At 35.7% G+C, this 19,653-nt stretch overlaps 5 protein-coding genes across 15 annotated transcripts in view; 3 read left to right on the top strand and 2 right to left on the bottom strand.

The window, feature by feature from the left end:
* L (zinc finger protein Lobe) overlaps positions 1–9,720 on the top strand; it is a 157,773-nt gene extending 148,053 nt beyond the window's left edge. For 2 of the 6 annotated variants that reach the window (XM_076327361.1, XM_076327366.1), the window contains 5 exons: positions 292–1,365; positions 1,545–1,769; positions 2,012–4,565; positions 8,717–8,785; positions 8,928–9,720. In XM_076327361.1, the coding sequence (XP_076183476.1) occupies positions 292–1,365; positions 1,545–1,769; positions 2,012–2,389 (1,677 nt within the window). In that variant the 3' untranslated portion in view covers positions 2,390–4,565; positions 8,717–8,785; positions 8,928–9,720. The remainder of the gene's footprint in view (positions 1–291; positions 1,366–1,544; positions 1,770–2,011; positions 4,566–8,716; positions 8,786–8,927) is intronic. The other 4 variants (XM_076327365.1, XM_076327364.1, XM_076327363.1 and 1 more) reach the window with 4 other exon arrangements.
* On the bottom strand, positions 4,823–10,906 carry Aub (aubergine). 6 transcript variants are annotated; one of them, XM_076327368.1, is made up of 11 exons: positions 10,807–10,861; positions 9,969–10,049; positions 9,320–9,528; positions 8,913–9,003; positions 8,675–8,779; positions 8,378–8,586; positions 8,109–8,294; positions 7,775–7,945; positions 7,421–7,700; positions 7,002–7,357; positions 4,823–6,660 (listed from the first exon to the last, which is right to left on the bottom strand). In XM_076327368.1, the coding sequence occupies exons 3-11, from the start codon at positions 9,512–9,514 to the stop codon at positions 5,608–5,610; spliced, it is 2,646 nt and encodes an 881-aa protein (XP_076183483.1). In that variant the 5' UTR covers positions 9,515–9,528; positions 9,969–10,049; positions 10,807–10,861; the 3' UTR covers positions 4,823–5,607. The 6 variants fall into 6 exon arrangements, with proteins under 6 accessions (XP_076183483.1, XP_076183487.1, XP_076183485.1 ...); XM_076327372.1 differs by having other exon boundaries at positions 8,913–8,979; XM_076327370.1 differs by lacking the exon at positions 10,807–10,861 and adding an exon at positions 10,280–10,597.
* Positions 10,907–11,457: 551 nt separating this feature from the next.
* On the top strand, positions 11,458–14,288 carry LOC143154760 (HEAT repeat-containing protein 3). Its single transcript, XM_076326699.1, has 6 exons — positions 11,458–11,681; positions 11,803–12,063; positions 12,126–13,066; positions 13,159–13,441; positions 13,511–13,684; positions 13,781–14,288. Exons 1-6 carry the CDS (start codon positions 11,538–11,540, stop codon positions 13,889–13,891), a joined length of 1,914 nt encoding a protein of 637 aa, XP_076182814.1. The 5' UTR covers positions 11,458–11,537; the 3' UTR covers positions 13,892–14,288.
* LOC143154761 (uncharacterized) overlaps positions 14,256–19,653 on the bottom strand; it is a 17,489-nt gene continuing 12,091 nt past the window's right edge. Inside the window, exons 3-7 of the mRNA XM_076326701.1 lie at positions 16,857–16,927; positions 16,521–16,770; positions 16,171–16,299; positions 15,822–16,101; positions 14,256–15,746 (exon numbers count right to left, since the gene is read on the bottom strand). Of these exons, the coding sequence (XP_076182816.1) occupies positions 14,778–15,746; positions 15,822–16,101; positions 16,171–16,299; positions 16,521–16,770; positions 16,857–16,927 (1,699 nt within the window). The 3' untranslated portion in view covers positions 14,256–14,777. The remainder of the gene's footprint in view (positions 15,747–15,821; positions 16,102–16,170; positions 16,300–16,520; positions 16,771–16,856; positions 16,928–19,653) is intronic.
* Positions 17,884–19,653, top strand: part of LOC143154762 (activating signal cointegrator 1) — a 22,009-nt gene continuing 20,239 nt past the window's right edge. Inside the window, exon 1 of the mRNA XM_076326702.1 lies at positions 17,884–18,216. Within this exon, the coding sequence (XP_076182817.1) occupies positions 18,071–18,216 (146 nt within the window). The 5' untranslated portion in view covers positions 17,884–18,070. The remainder of the gene's footprint in view (positions 18,217–19,653) is intronic.

Here is a 19,653-nt window from a genome sequence, read left to right as displayed (position 1 = left end):
TGCAACGTATAGTATACGTCGTGATACGTATTGATACAACGTATACAAGATGCAACGTATACGTCGCGATACGTATTGATACAACGTATACAAGATGCAACGTATACGTCGCGATACGTATTGATACAACGTATACAAGATGCAACGATCTCACGTCGTGAGATATAGCTCGCTGAAGCCTCCTAACGAAAAACGCTCGAAACTTTTTACTTTGCCCATTAATTTCCAACGTTAACATATTCCGGATGATCGTTCCGAAACTTTGCGTGACCCTTTGTCCGCCTGTTACAGCCGAAGTCCCAGAAAAGAGGTCGTTCGCCTGCCTCGAGCAACAACAATTCCCTGAACCAGCGTGACAACAACAACAAACGACCGAACTACACCAGCACCAGCGGGCAACAGTGCGAGTTGTGCGAGAGGGGCGAGTTCGCGAACGAGACGGAGCTCCAGGCCCACAAGAAGCTTGCCCACGCACCGGCCAAGCTGCAGAACAAATCGTTGTCGAGTCTCAGTATGACGTGCGCTTACTGCGGCGAGGTGTGTCGCTCCCGTGCCGAGCTCGAGTCTCACACGAGGATCCAACACGCCTCGAACGAGCCCGGTGGACGTCACAAGTGCAACATATGCGACGAGGTGTGCCCGTCCGGGCCGACCCTGGCCGAGCACAAGCTTCAGAAACACTGCAAGATCCAATTGAGCGACACCTGCGTGGTCTGTCGCGGGAGCTTGGGCACCGAGTCCCAGTTCCTCGAACACGTACAGAGACACAGCCTCGAGAACGTCGATCCTCAACAAAGACTCGACGAATCCCTACCGCATCTCCCGGCCGCCTGTGTCGTTTGCAGACAAACGTTGATCAGCGACCTGGAGTGCCGTCTCCACGCCAGGTATCATCTCAGGGCCTCGCCCGGTTCCCAGAGCTCCGCGTCCAGTCCCAGCCCCAAGCAAAAGAGTCAGAGCCCGGGTTGCTGCCTCTGTCTGAGGGACTACTCCGCGGACGATTTCGTTAGCTTGCCACCGAGTCACGTGAGCGGCGGTGGACAATCACCGAGGGTCTGCAAGTCGTGCTACATACGTCACTCTCAGGGCCTACCGATACTGAACTCACCGTACGAGCACATCAGAGCGAAGTGCGACCGCGGATGGATCTCCAGCAAGGACTCCCAATGGGACGGCTCCAGGGACAGATGGGACAACGAACGCGCGTTCAAAGTGGAGGACAGGACCAACGAGGCAAACGACAGCAAGAGGTGCCAAGAGTGCGGGGTGAAGTTCGAGGATCCCGACGAGGCGGAGAAACACAGGCTCGCGGAACACGAGAAGATCGGATCTGCGTCGAATACCTACACCTGTATACAGTGTCAGGTAAAGAGGGACTTTGAGTCGTTGTTAAGGGGGATCGGTTGTTAAGAACTCGAAGCTTTCGTTTCGCTCGAGGTACAATTGTTAAGGTTTTCGTGATACAGTTCGATTAGTTTTTTCATGGGGGTGTCTTCGTTGAACGTAGAGATCTTTTAATAAATTTTGCGCACTTTGTTTTTCAGATGTCGTTTCCAACGGAAGCTAAAATACAACAACACGTTAGGAAGGAACACTTGGAAGCAACTGGTAAGGCATCCGTCGAAGCGCTGCGGTGTCACTTGTGTCTTTTCGAAGCAGGCAGTCCCTTGCAGTTGCAGAGTCACTTGATAGAGCACACTTTCGCCGGATGCGCAGCTCTCAGCTGTTACATCTGCCAGTCTTTGTTCACCGCGCCTATCGGTCTTCAGGTATTTAACGTTTCACTCGAGACAAAGTATCTCGTTCTAACAGTTAACGGGTACTTCGATTTTACCGATCCCCGTACGGACGAACCCGATCTGTATTTGCGAAAAGAATCGATCCTGTTACGCATCGTTATCTTTGTTTCGAGTAAAACTTCTCTCGAAGATCGTTATCAGCTTCGAGAAACTCGTTTCGCTTTTTTGGAATGACGGACTTCAAGAGACTGGTTCCACTTTTCCGATTTCAGAACCATATGCTTCAAGAGCACGGGCTGGGCGCTCGTCCGTACGATTGTTCCAAGTGCACCCTGAAGTTCTTCTTCAGAGCTGAATTGGATCACCACGTGTTGACGTTTCATCGACCCGGTGAATCGTCCTCGCCCAACGAAACCGTGCAGAACGCTATCGAAGCGAAAGCGAGGGACACGGACGAACAAAATTACGAAGAAGGTGTCACGGTGAAGGAAGAACTGTTGTTGGACGCTGGCGACGAGGAGGAAGAGATCAACGTCGACGAACAAATGGAACAGAACGACCGTGAAGCCGACAAACAGACCGAAGCGGACCAGAAACTGAAAGCGGAGATCGACGCGGAAACTGTCCCCGCCGATAAGGTGGAATCGTGATTCTCTTGAAAAAAACTAACTTGGAGTTACCGCTGAGAATTCAAATTAATCGCGCCTCGAAGAGAATTGAAACCGATCCCGGTCGAATCGAATCGGTTTTCAACCCTTTCGGTACCGTTATTTGAACATTAAGCGCACGTTATCTGCAGAGATCCGCAGCTGCGTTTATCGAACATATTCGCCGAACGCCTATAGGCGTTCAATGCACGTACTATACTTATCGACTGAGCGCTTTAGATACCGAAAGAGGTTATCACTAGGGTGGTAACTCGACTTGACAGCTCTCGTTTTTCTTTATTCGCAAAGATCGATCCATAATGGTAAATTGTAGATCTTGACGAAAGAAGTAAAAAAAAAAACAAAAAAAAACTGTTACCACTCTATTTTTTAAATGCTCGACTAGAGCTGCGATATCATTATACACATGGACAACTGTAAATACGTTTCTATTCGTTTCGTAGAATAATTTGTTTCGTTTTTAATCATCTACTTTGTTTCGTTCCGGTAGTCATCGATAAGCTTTTTGAATTAACGAGGAAAATCGTCGAACGATGAAGTAACGATAGTATAGTTAAACTTCTCTAAGTTGACGACAGATGTCTCTAGTAAGTACTGTACAGTGAAATGATTTTACTCGTCGAGTGCTATACGTGTGCCGTGGTGCCACGGCGAATTACTATGGCAGTAATGCTGGGAAATATTTCGCTTGGAAATTTTGTAAAGTTCTACACTTTCTTTTGTGATCGATTCAAAGTGTTCGTTGTTCGATTGAATTTTCGTTGAAGTTGAAACTGGTTCTTCGCGCTCGCGTTTGCGTTCGCGTCTCCTCCGCTAGACGTCAGGAGTATCGTTTTACTGTGTACCGCTCGTTATTGTTTCACGAAGATTCCTTTATATCGGCGTTTTCCAAAGTGGGTGGCACGACCTCTAGAAGGGAGCGATGGCATCTTACAATCCAAGAGGAGGGTGAAAGAAAGTTTGTAATGTAAAAAAAAAGAATGAGGATAACATATAATATAACTAAACGTCTATTTCTATTGGTACATCGATCATCGAAGTTCAACAACTGTAGGAGTATACTTCTTTTTGCATCGTTTCGAACCTACCACTCATCTCAAGAATAGAATTTCTTTTCTATTTAGGGGAACGAAGGAAGGGGGCGCCTTCCAAAAATTTTAGAAACCACTGCTTTATATACAAAGTATTGTGATAGAGGGAGTTGAACCCGTAAAGCAATGGACAAAGAGCAACGACACCACGGTTCGAAATTTGGTTAAAATACGGAACGCCAAATGCTTTGCACCTTCCTACGAAAATTAATATGTATGATAAGACTGGATCAATTTTTGTACGTGAAACTTGATAATAGTTGTTCGACGCGCAAATCCACTGTTAATTTTATTATTCACGTTAACGTTCGAACTCTACGCGATCTTTTTATTCCGTTACGATAGAATTTTATTCTGTTTAGAAATTTAGGTATAAGTCACAGCGTTAAATTTCATTGTTTCATCGGCAAACATCGTGTAATGAAAATAAATAGAAGATCATCATTCTATAAGTGTCCCACTAGAACCGGGACATATCAATATCATCGTTATTTTATACAACAGCAAGAGTGTTGGATGCAAAAGTTGCGCGACTACGAGATCGACGTGTAACACGGTGGCAATAGTTTCTTTGTGGGTGAAAACGTTGAAGAGATTTACGTTGATCGTTAATATTATTGTATCGTGTAAGTTTACGTTTATTTGTTAGAGTATATTCCGTGCGGGAGTGAACCTACTTGAACGAATTTGTAATATAAGAACGTCGTTATTTCTTATTAAAAAGAAAAGAAGCATCTTTTGACGATGCGATTCTGTAAATACGTTGAATAGTATTAGAAAGTATTACTCTACACGTTTCATGGATTTGTCGGTACCGTAAGCGGTAATTATTTAAAGGAAGCAGATGCAATAACTTTGTCCATTAGGCTTAGCGTCACGGTAAAATAGTTCTTTACGAAATAAATTATTGTTTTAAATCTCCGAGGCCTGCTGCGAGTGTTTCTCCTTCCTTGTTAACGATTAACCGTGCATTTTTCTTTGAAACCAAACATTAACGATCGAGAATACATTATACGTGTTTCTAAACATTTCTGGACCGTGTAATGTGTGGTAAGTTGGTATGCAAGGTAAGTTGTTTTATGAAGCAATGATCTATGAATCAATCTTGTCTATCCTTTCAATTGAAAACAAGTAAATAAACTAAGAAACTCTTAAGTTATATCTACTAAAAATTTTAATCTCGATTGGTATAATACTTACAAAAACGTTAATAAAAAAAAATAAACCATTAAAATTAAAATAAAATCTGATCTCTTTGATGTACAGTATGTACTCTTAAAGCTATACTAAAGAATAAGGTTATAATTTAATAAGATAAGTTGAATAAGGTACTAAATAAACTTTTATTGTGTTAATAAATTCTTGAAATGTAATAGAAGTTAAAATTATAAGTAAACATAATGGTGTCATCTTACTTTACATATACAGTAGAGCCTCCCAAATCCGAACGTCTAATATCCGCATATCTCAGTGTCACGATTCTTTGCCTTTCAACTATTAATTATGTTAAAAAATCTGTGTAATTTGCAGTAAAAAAAGATGTTAAGATTCTTAAATATTAAAATGAAAATTCCCATATTCCGCCACTTTTGTCTCCCAATTAGTATGAATATAGGAAGCTATACTGCAGTAACAAGGAACTAAAAAATAGTTTACACTTTGGACAATAAAATGTAAAAACATAAAGTCTAGTCTTCTAGTTTGATCAAAAGAAAAAAGTTATAATACTTTCTAGAATATTTTACATAACTTTATATGTAGCGTAAGTACCTTTGTACTATTGGTAAAAAATAGAAATAAAATGGAACTAAACTATTCTTTTCGGATAAAAAAGTATCAAAATATATATGTTCCTTAGAAGTAGAAAATCTTACTTACGAGTTTATATAAGGAACTCCGATTTCCTATAAAATAAATTTCTTAGTACAGTATTTCCCCAATAAAATCTGGATTTGGTTTACTTGCTGAGTGCAAAACACTCTCTTTACCCTTTCACTATTTCACTCGTACACTGCCCGAATGAAAAGTAAGAGTACTAGTTAGAGGCTCTCATCGAAGAAATCTGTACTACCCTTAATGCGAAAAAACCATATTATAGCGAAAAATCTGTTATAAGTAATATAATAGATTCTCCATTTGCATACTCGGTGGACGGCGTATGAATTGTGCTACCAAGAATGCAAGCTTATGTGCATATTGGCAAGGTGCAGGTACTTTTACGGATCCGGACCAATTATAATACATGTGAGTCATTTTGTACGTAATTCTTTGTAACTGATCAGCTCTCCAACCTGTTGAGTCTGCGATAACATTATACGCACACGGTGATACTGTGCCTTGTCGTACACTCTGAGACACAATATAAAAATCATATTTTATTGGATTTGTGACTACGTCATCGACTATTGTGCCTGGTGGAGGATTATTCTCATGATAGAAAAAGCGAGTGTTTATGCGTTTTGTAATTATTACAAATGCCATTTTTACTAAGGCAGGGTCACCATAAAATTCGTTCAATTTAGATTTTATCTGTTCCACCTCGTGTGAATAAACATATGGCACTTGACCTTCACCAACGCCATCACGATAGATTACTATATGCGATGGCAAACTGTTGTTCATTTCTCTGTAATTCCGTAACGCTTTCATTAAATTTATAGAGAACTCGTTAGATAATTCTTCTCCCGAAGTGTGTGCGCTTACTGCACTAAAGTATCTTGTCAAATTTTTATCCAATGATGCGACCATTGCACCAAAGTCGCGTTGTTTATCATGTGGGTCGTGACACACGTCAAAACCAACAACCATTAAACTAATTGGTGGTAATTCAACACTCCATGGAGCACCGCCCAATTTACACACCATTTGAATTGCCACCTTGGTGGCTATTGATCTCACATTTTTTGCTCTTAAATTTTTTGCGAGGAAAACTTGTGACGGTACTGGTCGATCAACGATACATTTCTTCTTTATAGCACTATATCGATCAGCCCGATTATTCGAAACAATACAAAATACTAGTTCCGGATTAGAGCTGCTCATTATCCTTTCCAGGACTTCTGAATAGGTATTTGATCGATCATCATTTATATCATAAAATCTGGGTTTGTTAATTTCACATCCGATACCGTTCGCTGAGTCTCGAATTGTTTCAACGAACGCCTGTAACATAGAATGTATAAATAATCTACTATTATGTAATAGGGTGGACCTTATTTTTCAACTACCAAATTCTGCTCATGCGACTTTCTACATTTGTTCTATTTGATAACAAAATAGTTTCTGCAAAAAGAAAAACCAACCATGCAACAAGAAAACGTGTCACAATTAACTTTAGTAACTACTTTAATTCAAAATCATTTAAAGTAACTTTATTCCAATATTTTCGTCGAGAAAGATACTCGACGTTATTTATTGTTATAAAATGACAATTTGAGCCAAACATGAACAAAATTTCAAAAAAATTTCTTTACCAAAAATAACCGAGATTCACAATATGTTACCTCTGCATCGTGTCTTAAACGTTGCACACAAATTAAAACCCAATTTTTTAACCGAGTCGTATTAAATAATAGTTTCTTGGATAATTCTCTCGTCCAATCCGCAAACTGTCCAGCAGTAACTTGTCTACCACCACCAAGAATAATACGTTCTGGTTCCAAAACACGACCCCGTATATTAACCAATTTTTCGTCAAGGTTTAGGTTCCAATCATTAAATTCTTGCACTATTGTTTGTTGAGATCGTAACCTTCTATTGAATAACATTAATTTATCTATACGTGATTTAGGAGACACACGAGTATGCTCCGCCAATGCTCTCATTAAGTGAAAATCATTCCTCATTGAGTCAGTAAAACCTAAAATGAAATTTCTCCTTACACTTAAATCTTTATGAGCAAAAATAAATTAAAAGAACATACCTGTTGTCCGACATAATTCAGGAACAAGATACACTAACTCAGGTTGACCTGCACGGCGCTCTTTTGGTTTTAATCTCGTTACGAGCATTGGCTGGGAGTAATTGTTAATTTTAATTTGATACTTATTTTTATAATAATCTTTATAAGAAATACTTTCACCATTTCTTAATTGAAAAGTGGAATTGGGGTTTGTACTATAATCTACATCAGATATTCGATACGTATTGTTATTGTAATCCGTAAGAACAACAAGACCAATAATTTGATTTTCAAATAACATCTAAAAATAAATATAATTCGGTATAAATACATAGCTAAAATTAAAAGCCTATTATTAATAATTAACATGTTCACCTTATATTCATTGCGATTTTGTTGATAACAGTCATTTAATACGTCTAATACAGTTTGCTGACGCATAACTTTATGCGTTATTTCAGCACACATAAGGATATCATTCTCATGTTGCCTTATAGAAGTAAGATATCCGGGCCAGAGTTCTAGTCTGAATTCACGAATTTCTATCTGGATTGTAATTATAGATACGTGTTAAATAACTCATAAATCAAATTTAATTAATATAAAAGTATATAAATATAACACATACTAAGATAAAGTAATATTAAAATGACAAGTACTGCAATGTAGTGATTTCTATACCAATCCACTTAAACACTTATTTACTTACTTTGCTACGTGCATCAAAGTAATCACGTCCAACAAGTTGGAGCTTCAAAAGTTCCAAACACTTTCGCATAATTATATTAAAAAAATGAATGTATTTGGGATCACCTTTGATCATATCATCAACCAGGCGCATAGTAATTTTAATCTTTGTTTCATCCGACTGTCGAACAGACCACATTTCTAACTTCTGAAGCATAAAGTATATTATATTAAATTATATTAAACATATATATACATATTCGATTAAATTTTCTTTGATAAAAATCATACATCTGGTATTCGCGCACTTGAATAAAGGACTGTTCCATCGAAAATATATGCTCCCAATTTTGCTTTGTGAAGTTTTAATAGACCCTTTCGAACAATAGTTCGATCTTCTTCAGGTGAAAAATCAACTCTGTACTGATATAGGCACCAATCAGTTGTTGTCAACAACTTGAAGTAATTTGTTTGCAGATTTACACTAGTACCGCTGTTACCTAAAAATTACAATATTTGTATAGTATACATTTTATACGTAAAATATATTATATACAATTCAAATGTAAAAATCATAAACTTATAAACCTTTCTTAGTAACTAATTGTGTTGGTTTCGTAATGATTTCAGGTAAAAGACGTCGCCCCCTCATTGCACCTCTGCCTAACGTACCAACATCTCCACCTTCAATGACTACAAGTATGTTCATGCATATAAAAAATAATAGTATACTGCACATAATTCTGTTCTTAAAAAGTATTTTCTTGTAAATGATAGGTAGAAGCATTATTATTCTGAAAAAGAAACTGTATATTTCTTAACTTACCCTGTACTTGCTTAGGTCCTTGTTCTGCATAATGGCCAGGCACCTCAGCACTTCCAAGGGTCAACTGCTGCACAACATGACCAATAGCACCCTATTACATTCAAAAAACTATCAAAATACATGCCAAAAAATGTATAGAATACAATTGTGGAAAATTCAAATACTTGAAATAAAATTATTTTCTGGCATAAAATACAAATTAAACATATTACACTTTGATTAAGGGAAGACAAACATTACAACAGTCAGGTACAATTAGATATTGACAAAAGAGAGAAAAAAAAAATAAAAATAAATCATATCCTACAAATGTTACAAATTATGAAATAACAAGAATTTAGAAAACTGAACTTGACAAGCTTTTAATTTTATTTTTATATTGGTTCTTTATGATACCTATGTAATACCTGTGCCTTCGTCTGTTGTGATAAAGAGTAGGATGTTTGTGTAGGTGGCTCTGCTTGTGAAGAAGGTCCAGGTCTACGACCCCAAGCACTTGTAGTCGACTGTGGTACAGATTCATGTGAGCCTAATACTTTTGGTTGCTTTTTATCCAGGCCTCGTGCTCGGCCACGACTCCTACCTCTTCCTCGATCGGACATAGTTTACCTGACAACTTTAAAAATTGTATGATAAATAAAAGATATAAATACACAGGTTGATATCTGTATGGAATTATAATATTACTTAAAAAGTTGTCATAGGTATAGGATAAATTAATCATTGTGAGAGACAATTAACACAATCCAAGCAATAACAAAAAATGTAATGTTATGCAACCAGAAACATAATGTTTATTAAAAATAAATCAAAAGCACAAAAACGTTCTTGTAATTGAATTTTTTTTATAAAAAAAAATTAATATCTAATACGATACAAAATGTCTAACTACATGAAGCATATATACGAACAGCATACAATAAAACTGCTATTATAAGTACACAGTGTTTATAAATAAAATAAATAATATATTTAGAAAGTATTTGTATTTTTCTAACACATTTCCTTCTTTTCTATATTCTAAGCATTTATAGATAATAATTAATATTTGAATACCAAAATTGATGTACTATAGAAGTCTGGTCTAGGTAAATAAGACCCAGCATAACACATTGCGTCATGACACATGATGGTAGACTAAAAAAGATTAATAATGGATCACTCTATGTATAAAATTGAATTAATAGATTATAAAATAAAACTGACAAACTTTTCCTAGCAATATCTTTTTATTTAAAAACTGCAGTTTTTTTAAAACGTAAAAATTATAATTATGTATTACTATAATTATTTTACAAGTTTAAAAAGAATAAAGTTTGATGCAAATCTGTTAATTTCCTTTTAAAAAATTGTTATAAATTTGTTACCTCTTTAAATTTGATACAGTCGCTCTTCAAATTTTATTGAATTTATTAAACGGTATTATTTCTTCCGGCAACTAATTTAACTGTACTAAATTTATGCTTCTTTGCATCCAACGTGCTGTACCCACGTGATTCAAGGTTAAGTATGCAGATACAACAAAAAATTGAAATATATTTTGAAAGTTTAATCAAACATTGATCTCTTCAAAGGTCTTTTGAATTTCTTCTGCCAAATTTTACAAATTTATTTTATAACATTAGTAAAATTACTAAACGAACTTAAAAAAATTCTTTTCCTCTTAAAATTGAAATAGTAGCAAAAAGCAATATTATGTATTATGAATTTGTCAAATTTTCTTCTAAGAAAAGTACAATGAGAGTCATTCACGTTGCAAAGAAACATTTACATACATTACAATTATAACCGTGAAATAATTTCAGAAAGACTCTTTTTTCAAGCAAATTCACAAAATTATGTAGTATTATGAAAATTTCAATTTAACTGTATTATATTTCTTACAAACACTTACAATGTTGATCACGTCAGACAAAAATGTTACCGGTACAATTTTCATCCAAACAATGCCGACAAATAATGTAACTAATTCACAGTGTAAGAAGAAAATATTTATTTACTAAACCGAATGTTTTACGCATGCGTAAAATTATCAACAACAAGTTAATTATTGTTGAAAGTAACTATGAAGTTGAATAAATAAATTTTGTATAAAAATTATAGAAATAATTATTCTATATTACCTGTAAATTTCAAGACTGTTCAATATTTGTACAAATAGGTACGGGAATACATAAAGAAATGATGAATGTGCGCAAAACACACATTTGTATTTAAACTCTTGAATTATAGGTAATTTCTTGCAGTTGAACTTTGAAAACAAGTAGGATTGATATCCCCAATTCGAAAAATGTTAATGAGGATCAACAAAAATTGAAACATCTTTCTTTTCTACAAAAAATATAGAATACGATATTGGTTATTATTATTTCGTTAAATTTCTTGTTTTGTTTTTTATAAATTAAATTCTTTAAAAACATTTAAATAAAAGAAATTTATTTTTGAAAGCATAACCAATCACATATAGAAAAGTATCTGCAGCTGTATTTCTATGCAATGGGTTCTTTTCCATGAAAACAAACTGCAAGAAAAAAAGACTGGTGGAACACGTGTTTTTGGCTTGCCAATTTTACAGCATGTTGAGAGGATTTACCTACTTAGTAAAGATTTTTGTATTTTAAGCAAATGGGAAAACAAAAGAGAAGTAGAAGGAAGTCTTTTAGGGAAAATCCTATCGGTCTTCCATCTGTTAAAGATTTCGAAGCGGCTGAATTTGAAAATATTACGAATGAAGACCGAAAAACTGCTTTGCGAAGAGTGTACGAAAAGGTAAGATAACCTTCAAATTCCTTTAATCTGTTTCATTTCGATCCTCTTAAACGTAGCTGATTTGAAGCATATATGTACTCAAACTGCGGAAAAATTGATAAATGTATTATAAATGTTATAGGTACAGTCAGTTAATGTTGAGGAGATATTATCTGGATTGCAAACATTGGAATCAATGTCTTGTGAATCAATACTTGCTGTCCAGATAGCAAAGGATGGAATTGCTAAATTGATAGGACCATTACTTGTTGATCGCAATGTACTTGTGAGAGCAGGAACTGCCAGTGCTCTAAGATACATTGCAGAAAATGGAAAAGCAGAAGCATACGAGAATTTATTGAAAGATGATATCATGACCCCTCTGTCTAATTTATTGAAACAAGTAAGTTTGAAAAGTATTTAGTTTTTGTATTAATGTGTGATTTAATAATTTATTATCTGTAGTATTATACAGACTGGCAACCAACATTTGATAAAAATGAGAAACATAAAGTAAATGATGAGAAAGAAGCATTTGTTCAAACAGTCACGTTGTTATGGACATTGTGTGAAAGTAATGAATATGCAATAAAATATTCAAATGAAGGTGACCTTGTTTCCATCTTAATAAAGTTTTTAGACATTACCGTTTATGGCATAGATATTGTTACAGTAACTGTGCAATGTTTATTATCCTTGTCAGAAGATAATTCCGTTGCTATTAATAAACTTAAAGGCTGCGAAGATGCACTTCTTCAACTGTTAAATGTAATGACAAATGATGCAAATATGTCTGATATAATATATCTTAAAACTGCTGTCAGTGGACTAATAATTAGTTTATCTGCTAATGTAGAAAATAATCCTATGAGTACAATTTGTAAAGCAGTAACTGTACTTTCTGAAACACTTTCCATTAATTGCAAGCAACTATTGCACGATTTATCATCAATTTTACCTCACGAAAAAAATGCTTTCTCAAGCAGTGCAAAAAAAAAAGTACAGGATTATAAAAAGATGTTTGGTGCACAACAACAAGCTTTAGAAATTTTAGCTAATTTATGTTCTGAAGAACTGGAAAGTGACAATGATTCTAATTTGAATGATTCAGATTGTGAGACCAACAGTATAGATGATGCATATATGGATGACAATTTATGTAACATGAATTTATCTCTACCTCTAGAGGTAATTGAAGTTTTTAATAGTTCTCACATAATAAAAAAAGTATGGGATAAAACTTTAGCTGTAGATAAAAATACAATAGAAATACTGGAACAAAATTTAGAGGGAAAAGCTATTTTAAAGCAAATGCATACACTAAACTGTAGAGCTTACCTCTGTTTAAATAACTTAATAGCCAGTTTAGATATCGATGTACTTGGTGGTATGGAAAATCTATATGGGTAAAATATATTTGTGTTTCTTTCAAATTACAATTAATATAAAATATGAGAAAAATGGCTTAATTGAACTAATTTTTATATTTTTAATTTAGAATGTGGGTTGATATTGGAACAGCTGTCTTCAAAAATGCAAATCCAAATGATATTGAATTATTGGAATCTGCTACTGCAGCTATGAGGGCAGCTCTCCAAAAATTATCCGAGGCAAAATCCAACATTTTCAACCAATTAACATTAACCGACATTGAACCAATGCTAAATGGTGAACGTCAGTGTCCAAATGCTAATGTTCAAACAAATTTGATACGAATATTGGGAAATCTTGCTTTAATTTTAATAAATAATGATACTCCTGAAGGTTACGAACTAATCAAAGTAAGATTTATGATCTTATAAAGAAACTTGATCATAAATGATTTTTTATAATGAAAAATGTTTTTTCAGCATGTGTCTATATTTTTATTGGACACTTGTATGATGGAATCAAAGGTTTGGGTAATGGCAGAAACTTTGGATGCAATAATGGATATATATTCAGAAGATGCTAGTGATCAGTTAGCAAGTGAAATTAAATTAGTAGAAAAATTACACACTCTGTTACCGCTTTTTAAAAATAAGGCAAGACTCTTTTCTTTAAACTATATATTTAAACGTATCAAATTATTACCATTTATTTTTATAATTATGGTTATTTTTTATATTTTGTCTAAATAGGTGCGACAGCAGAAAAAAAGTTTAGGAGATAACATTGCGGTAGTGTCCACGGTAAACACAAATATCACAAGATTTATAAAATATAAAGAGAAACGAATAAGAAATCTTTAAAAAGTTAACAATGATTGAAACTAATTTTACTATCATGATTTTATGTAACTTTAAATGTTTTCTTTCTCAACAAATGTATAGTAGTACATTGATGGACTGAAATAATATATGTAATATACCTATGTTATTTATATAACAATATTTTCAATGATAAAAACCTTATTAAAGATGTTTGTATATGAGTTTGTAAGTTATATAATGGCAAAGCCATTGAATTCTATTGCCATGAATTTTGTAAATATTGCAAATAAAAACAACATTTTTTGCAGTATTTTTAGAACAAATTACTTCCATCAAGTAATTTAACTTTGGTCAAATTAAGAATAGGAACCTGTTGACTTCTTCAAATAACTGATAGAGCATAAACAAGATAAAATATTTAGACTTTATTCCGTATCAATAAATAATGAAAATACTAAATAAGTGGGAAACATCTACGATCACATAATTATCTATGCCCGAAGTTGATGAAATCGTATTATTTCATCTTTGTATTAAGGCTCCAAGTACATAGTATGTATACTTATTACATTTATCAACCCTTTAAAGTATCTACAAGGAGTAACTATTATTATTGAATGGTATCGAATTTCAATTGAAAAATATGTACTGCTGAAAATACTTCGCATAAGATATTCTTTCGTAAATCACCGGCCATACAGATCGAGATTTAAATTCAAAACGATGACCGTGCAGTTATAACGACACTTCAAAGGGTCAACGAGAACTCTAAGCATTAAATAAAGGCACATGTACACAATGTCTACACAGTCTTTAAAGAATATTTCGACTAAAACCAACGGAAGTACCATCATCTTTCCATTTAATTTAGAAGCCGAAACAATTGCACAATGTCCTACACAATTGATGGTCGATGGTTGAAATTTTAAACTGACTTTCCTCTGGTTGACTCAAAACTTTTTCGTTCCTCGGTTGGAACTACGCACGACCGAGTATCATTCAAACTTAATGCACTGTGCCTTCTTGGTTTTGGTATCGGATTGACATCGTCGACAATCTCTGGCTTTTGTTTAATTGGCTCAGAAATGTGAAGCTCGATCACTTTCACTGGTTCTCTGGGCGCAACCACGGGAACCGGAGAGTCGTTTAATCTCACAACGTGAATGTTCTTCTGCTCCCTTGGGAATTCCTTAAACTCTATTTTGATCGCACCTTTATCATTCTCGTTGTCCACCATATTTTGGAAAAAGTGTCTACGATTCGCTTGAAGCGATTGCCTAGTATTTCCATTAAAACTGTCCGTATTACTCTCTTCCGACGAATCTCTGGATGCATTTTTCGTTTCAAGAGCTTTTATTTGTTTCTCGATCTTCTCAATTTCATCCTTCACAGAAAAACTATCGCTTCTGGATAACGAACTCGCAGAGCTCTTCTTCCTAAAGCAAACGTCCTCCAGTTCCGACGACGAGTTCACTTGATCGACGTCCTTAATGATTTCTATATTATTCTGAGAATTTCTACGATACTCGACCTGAACATCATCCTCGTCCTGCTCCGCAGATTCTTTAGAATCCGTCGACTTCGATTTTTCTTCATCCTCCGTTGTGTAGCTTTTCAGTTCAGTGTGTTCGGTTTCTGCAGAATTTTCTTTTGTACATGACTTTGTCTCCTCGGTATTGCATTCCACAGTTTCGACAGAACTATCTTTTACCGTGGCTGTTTCCAACGGTTGTGTATCATCCGAAACAGACTCTAACGGCTTTTCTTTCACCTCGTTAGTCTCCTTGTGCAAATCTTGACTCTTCTTCGTCATCTCGTCAATGTTTTCGGTAACTTTCGCTATGTCCATTGGTTCCACTATCTGAAGTTCAATGTTAGGTGCTTCAGTAGCTTTCTGTACAACACACGAAACGAAGAAGAGACATTGAGCGGAACAATGATTCTTTGAAAAAAAAAATCGTACACTCACCTCACTGGTTTCCAACTTTTCTACACGGCGTGGTGGCTGCGGTGCTCTCCGTTTTTTTCGACCGTACGCACTCATCGTACTACCAACAGAAACGCAGCTGTTTATAGAGAGATTGGATTTTCTGACGGCGTCCTGAGTGAACCTCTTGAAGGCATAATCCTCAGGAACGTTCTCGTTTTCGTCGCAAAACGTAGCGTCACCCGACCGGTTCGCTTCCTCTTCGGAATCCAAAGTACTCGCGGCGTTCGTCCTTTGTGACGATCGGTTACCGAATCTACGCCTGGAAAATCGAACTTTTTAATGCAAAGCATTTCGACAAACCGACACTGCAAGAAACACGAGTGCTTACAAAGGGGGAATGGGCGTTCTCTCCTGTGTCTTGTCGCGAAGAGTTACACTTCCGTTCTCCTTTGGCGCTTTATTCTCAAAGTCCAACGGTGGTATCTTATTATTTGGTTTTGGACTTACCTGGCCAAATCTGATAAAAAATCAATACGAGTGATTAATGTTGAGAGTGCTTTCAAAGTTGGAGACATAAATTCAACCGTTTTCAATTTCCATTACTTTAAACGAGGTTACATTTACTCTTGTTAAGAAATTTTCTTTTTCTATTTTACTATTTTTCGTCAAAGACGTTGTGACAAAGTTCTCGTAAAAACGATAAAGTTTCAATCTGATATCCTGTTCAATTTCACCCACCTCCTGGCCGGTGGTTTCGGGGTAAGATCACCCATGATGGACGCAGTCGTTTCCTGTGGGCTCCCATCGTAGATCCTCGCCGGATCACCGTTCACTGTTAAACTCGAGCCGTATCTCGATGAATTGTCCAAGGTATACTTTCTTCTTCTCGCCAAAGTACCAAGAGCTTCGTCAAACTCCTGTTGATCCTTCGTTGGTCGCGCAGGTGTCACAGGTTTGGTGCACGGCTCTCTTTTGTAGGTCGATGAAACTGTTGATTAAATTGGAATCACTTAGTAGTTTCAATTCTCACTTTTCATTAGATCTGTTAATAAGTTCTCGAAAGAGTAATCTCACCTGTAGTAATCGTGGACCTGTTTTCTTGCGCGTCTGACTTTTCGTCCTTCCGTTTGCCGAACAGTCCACTCCTGTAAAGGAAACGATTAAAACAGTTAGAAAAAAAAGAAGACGAATAAATTACTACTTTTGACGCGCGTCAAACAATAATTGTGTCACTCTCGCTTAATATTCAAGCGCGTTGAGAGATCTGTGTCACATTTATACGCTGTACAAGATGATAGGACTCTGCACGTCGCTACGCTCTTAACCCACAATATCCCGCAGTTAATTTTCTCAAGTGGACTAAGACAACGTTTATTTTATCCTCCAATGAAATCTTGCAAAAAATGTCCGCAAAGATACACACGTGTATAAACCATCGAGAAAATAAATCGTGGCTCAATGACTAATAGTTTACAATTATCCCGATGTACAGTGTCTAATATATGGCAACCGTAAGCACAAGCGTTTAGGTAAAGTACACAGGTCTCGCTTAAATTTTCATAGGTTCTCAAGCTTTGAAAATTTTTACAATAATCACCTCGTGGATTCAGAACGTGTTTACAAGAGATGTTAATCACCATTGCCAATTACGAGAAAATGAAACAACTTAATTGTTCTCGAATCCCACATAAATACTGACAACATCGCGCTTAATATTTTCTTAATATTTCCACTTTTCGTTCATCGTTAACGATTCATCGTTATTCGGACAAGGAACGGTATTTGGTCGAATGTAAGTACTATGTTTACTACGAGCAAAAGAACTATTCCCGCTAGCCGGGGGTATGGTTCGAGTGTCGATGTAAAAATCTCAACGACACCGTATTGATCAACGATTCGAGTCTACACAGGTAACGAAGAGAATGAATAACAAACGTAGCGGTCGAATGGACGCGTCGTCACGCGTATATCAAGATCGGCTGACGTCAAGAATACCATTTTCTTATTTTATCCGATCGGTGTCGCAAGAAAGTGAGCAGATTTATGATGAGGGGATCGAGACTTTATGCCCGAGGAAACGTCACCGTCGCTCAGTGATTACAACACACGGATGCCGTTAATGCAATTCAAAGATAAGACCCGATCCGAACAAAGGGTAACGAACAGCCAGGAGGGGCGAACCATCGGCGAACAACGCTTTGACAAATTATCAGGACAAGTCGCGGAGACAATGAGAGCCTTCCTTCACGGTTCGTTTCTGCGCGGAGATAAACTTCGAGGACTGATTCATGGTCAGCGAAACGCTCGAGCAACCTCAGCATATCGGATTACGAAGTCCAGGTGTGAGATATCCTTTCAGTTTCTTCTCTCGGAATGGGAAACGAATGTCTTCGGTCCTGAACTGGATAAAGAAAATTTTAACATTATTGGAAAGGTGAGATGTGACTTTTAGAGAAATTGGTCAATGTAGCTAGTTCTAGTTAAACGATAAAATTTTTGGTGTATAAGTCATCGGAATCGATATTACGATTTCATTAAATCGTCCTTCATCGATTCAAGTATTCGATAAAGTTTTGATTTATTAAGATCGTTCGTTGACTTTTTATTAATTGCTGAACCTGTCCATTTAATTCTGTCCAAGACTGTACTTACAATGTGTAGTAATAACCTCACCAATTTCAATTGCCTTGTTCATAAACCTGACCCAAACCATTACTATTTGCTCCGAAACGATCATAACCGCTCCACTTGAACATACTTCAAGGTTATTGAAATCGGCGATATCGCGAAAATTTGAATAGTTCTCTGTGATTTATAAAAGTGTTCAATTAAACTGATACAATATTTTTCGTTTACGTAATAAAAATCACGTACAATCGTATTATATTCTAGTCAACAATAATAAAGTTTAGCAATGTTTCGTCAAAGTTTACTAATTAATTGGCAATACTTAGATAAATATTTTTGCTTCCGTCATTTTTTATAATTTTTTTTTCACGTCATTGAAAATGTATTACAAAATGTATTTAATTACTGATAATACATTGTTCAAAGTGCAACGGTGCATATACCGCATTATCCGATACATTTAACATGTTATCATAAAATTGCATACATTCTTCTTAACGCGATAGAAAATTGAAAATGTTTTAAAATAATGGCGGTGGAGAATTTCGTTCTATTTCAACTAATTTCAATTATCCGTTATAATTTTAAAAACGTATAGTAAATAGAATAAATACAACTGTGTATCTACCTTTAAGAGGTGTCTTCGCCCTAAAGAAACGAATTGTAACCGATAAAAAAAAATTGCCCGGTACATCTCTTCAGGTTCCCTGCACGCCTGCAAATTTTCAAAGAGATCGAAACTGTTTGATCACCCTTGTAAATCAATCAAGACGAAACGTCAATTTATTTTTCTAATAATCTCGTCCATATGAGGTTCTAAAATCAGAACAAATTATTTAACTTGCACTCTTCACTATTTTTAATTTTTTTTATTTAGAACAACATAATGTCCCGTTTAAAAATCATAAAAATGACCTCGAAGTGTGAAAGGCAGAATAACTTTCGAGGTGAAAAATGATGAAAAGAATCTTTTATCGTTATCCAATAGCCAAGAATTGAAACATGACTCATAAGTGTATTCCGAACGATAACATAATTATTCTGAGCGCTATAATTAAAATTAAGAGTAAAATGTACGCGTTCATTATCAACTTTGCCGAAGTCAGTTTCGGTGAACAATCAGACCGGAACTGTTTCTTTCTAATGTAAATACAACGAGGAGCGGCGTTTCTTTGCGAATCAAAATCGAGATTTCACCGGGAATATTTAAGAAAATTTTCTAGAATTCCTACAAGCGGTCATT

The sequence above is a fragment of the Ptiloglossa arizonensis genome, chromosome 2 (assembly GCF_051014685.1).
Source record: "Ptiloglossa arizonensis isolate GNS036 chromosome 2, iyPtiAriz1_principal, whole genome shotgun sequence".
Taxonomy (NCBI): Eukaryota; Metazoa; Arthropoda; class Insecta; order Hymenoptera; family Colletidae; genus Ptiloglossa; species Ptiloglossa arizonensis.
Note: the sequence above shows the minus strand (reverse complement) of the source record. Positions and strands in the feature narration are given on the sequence as shown.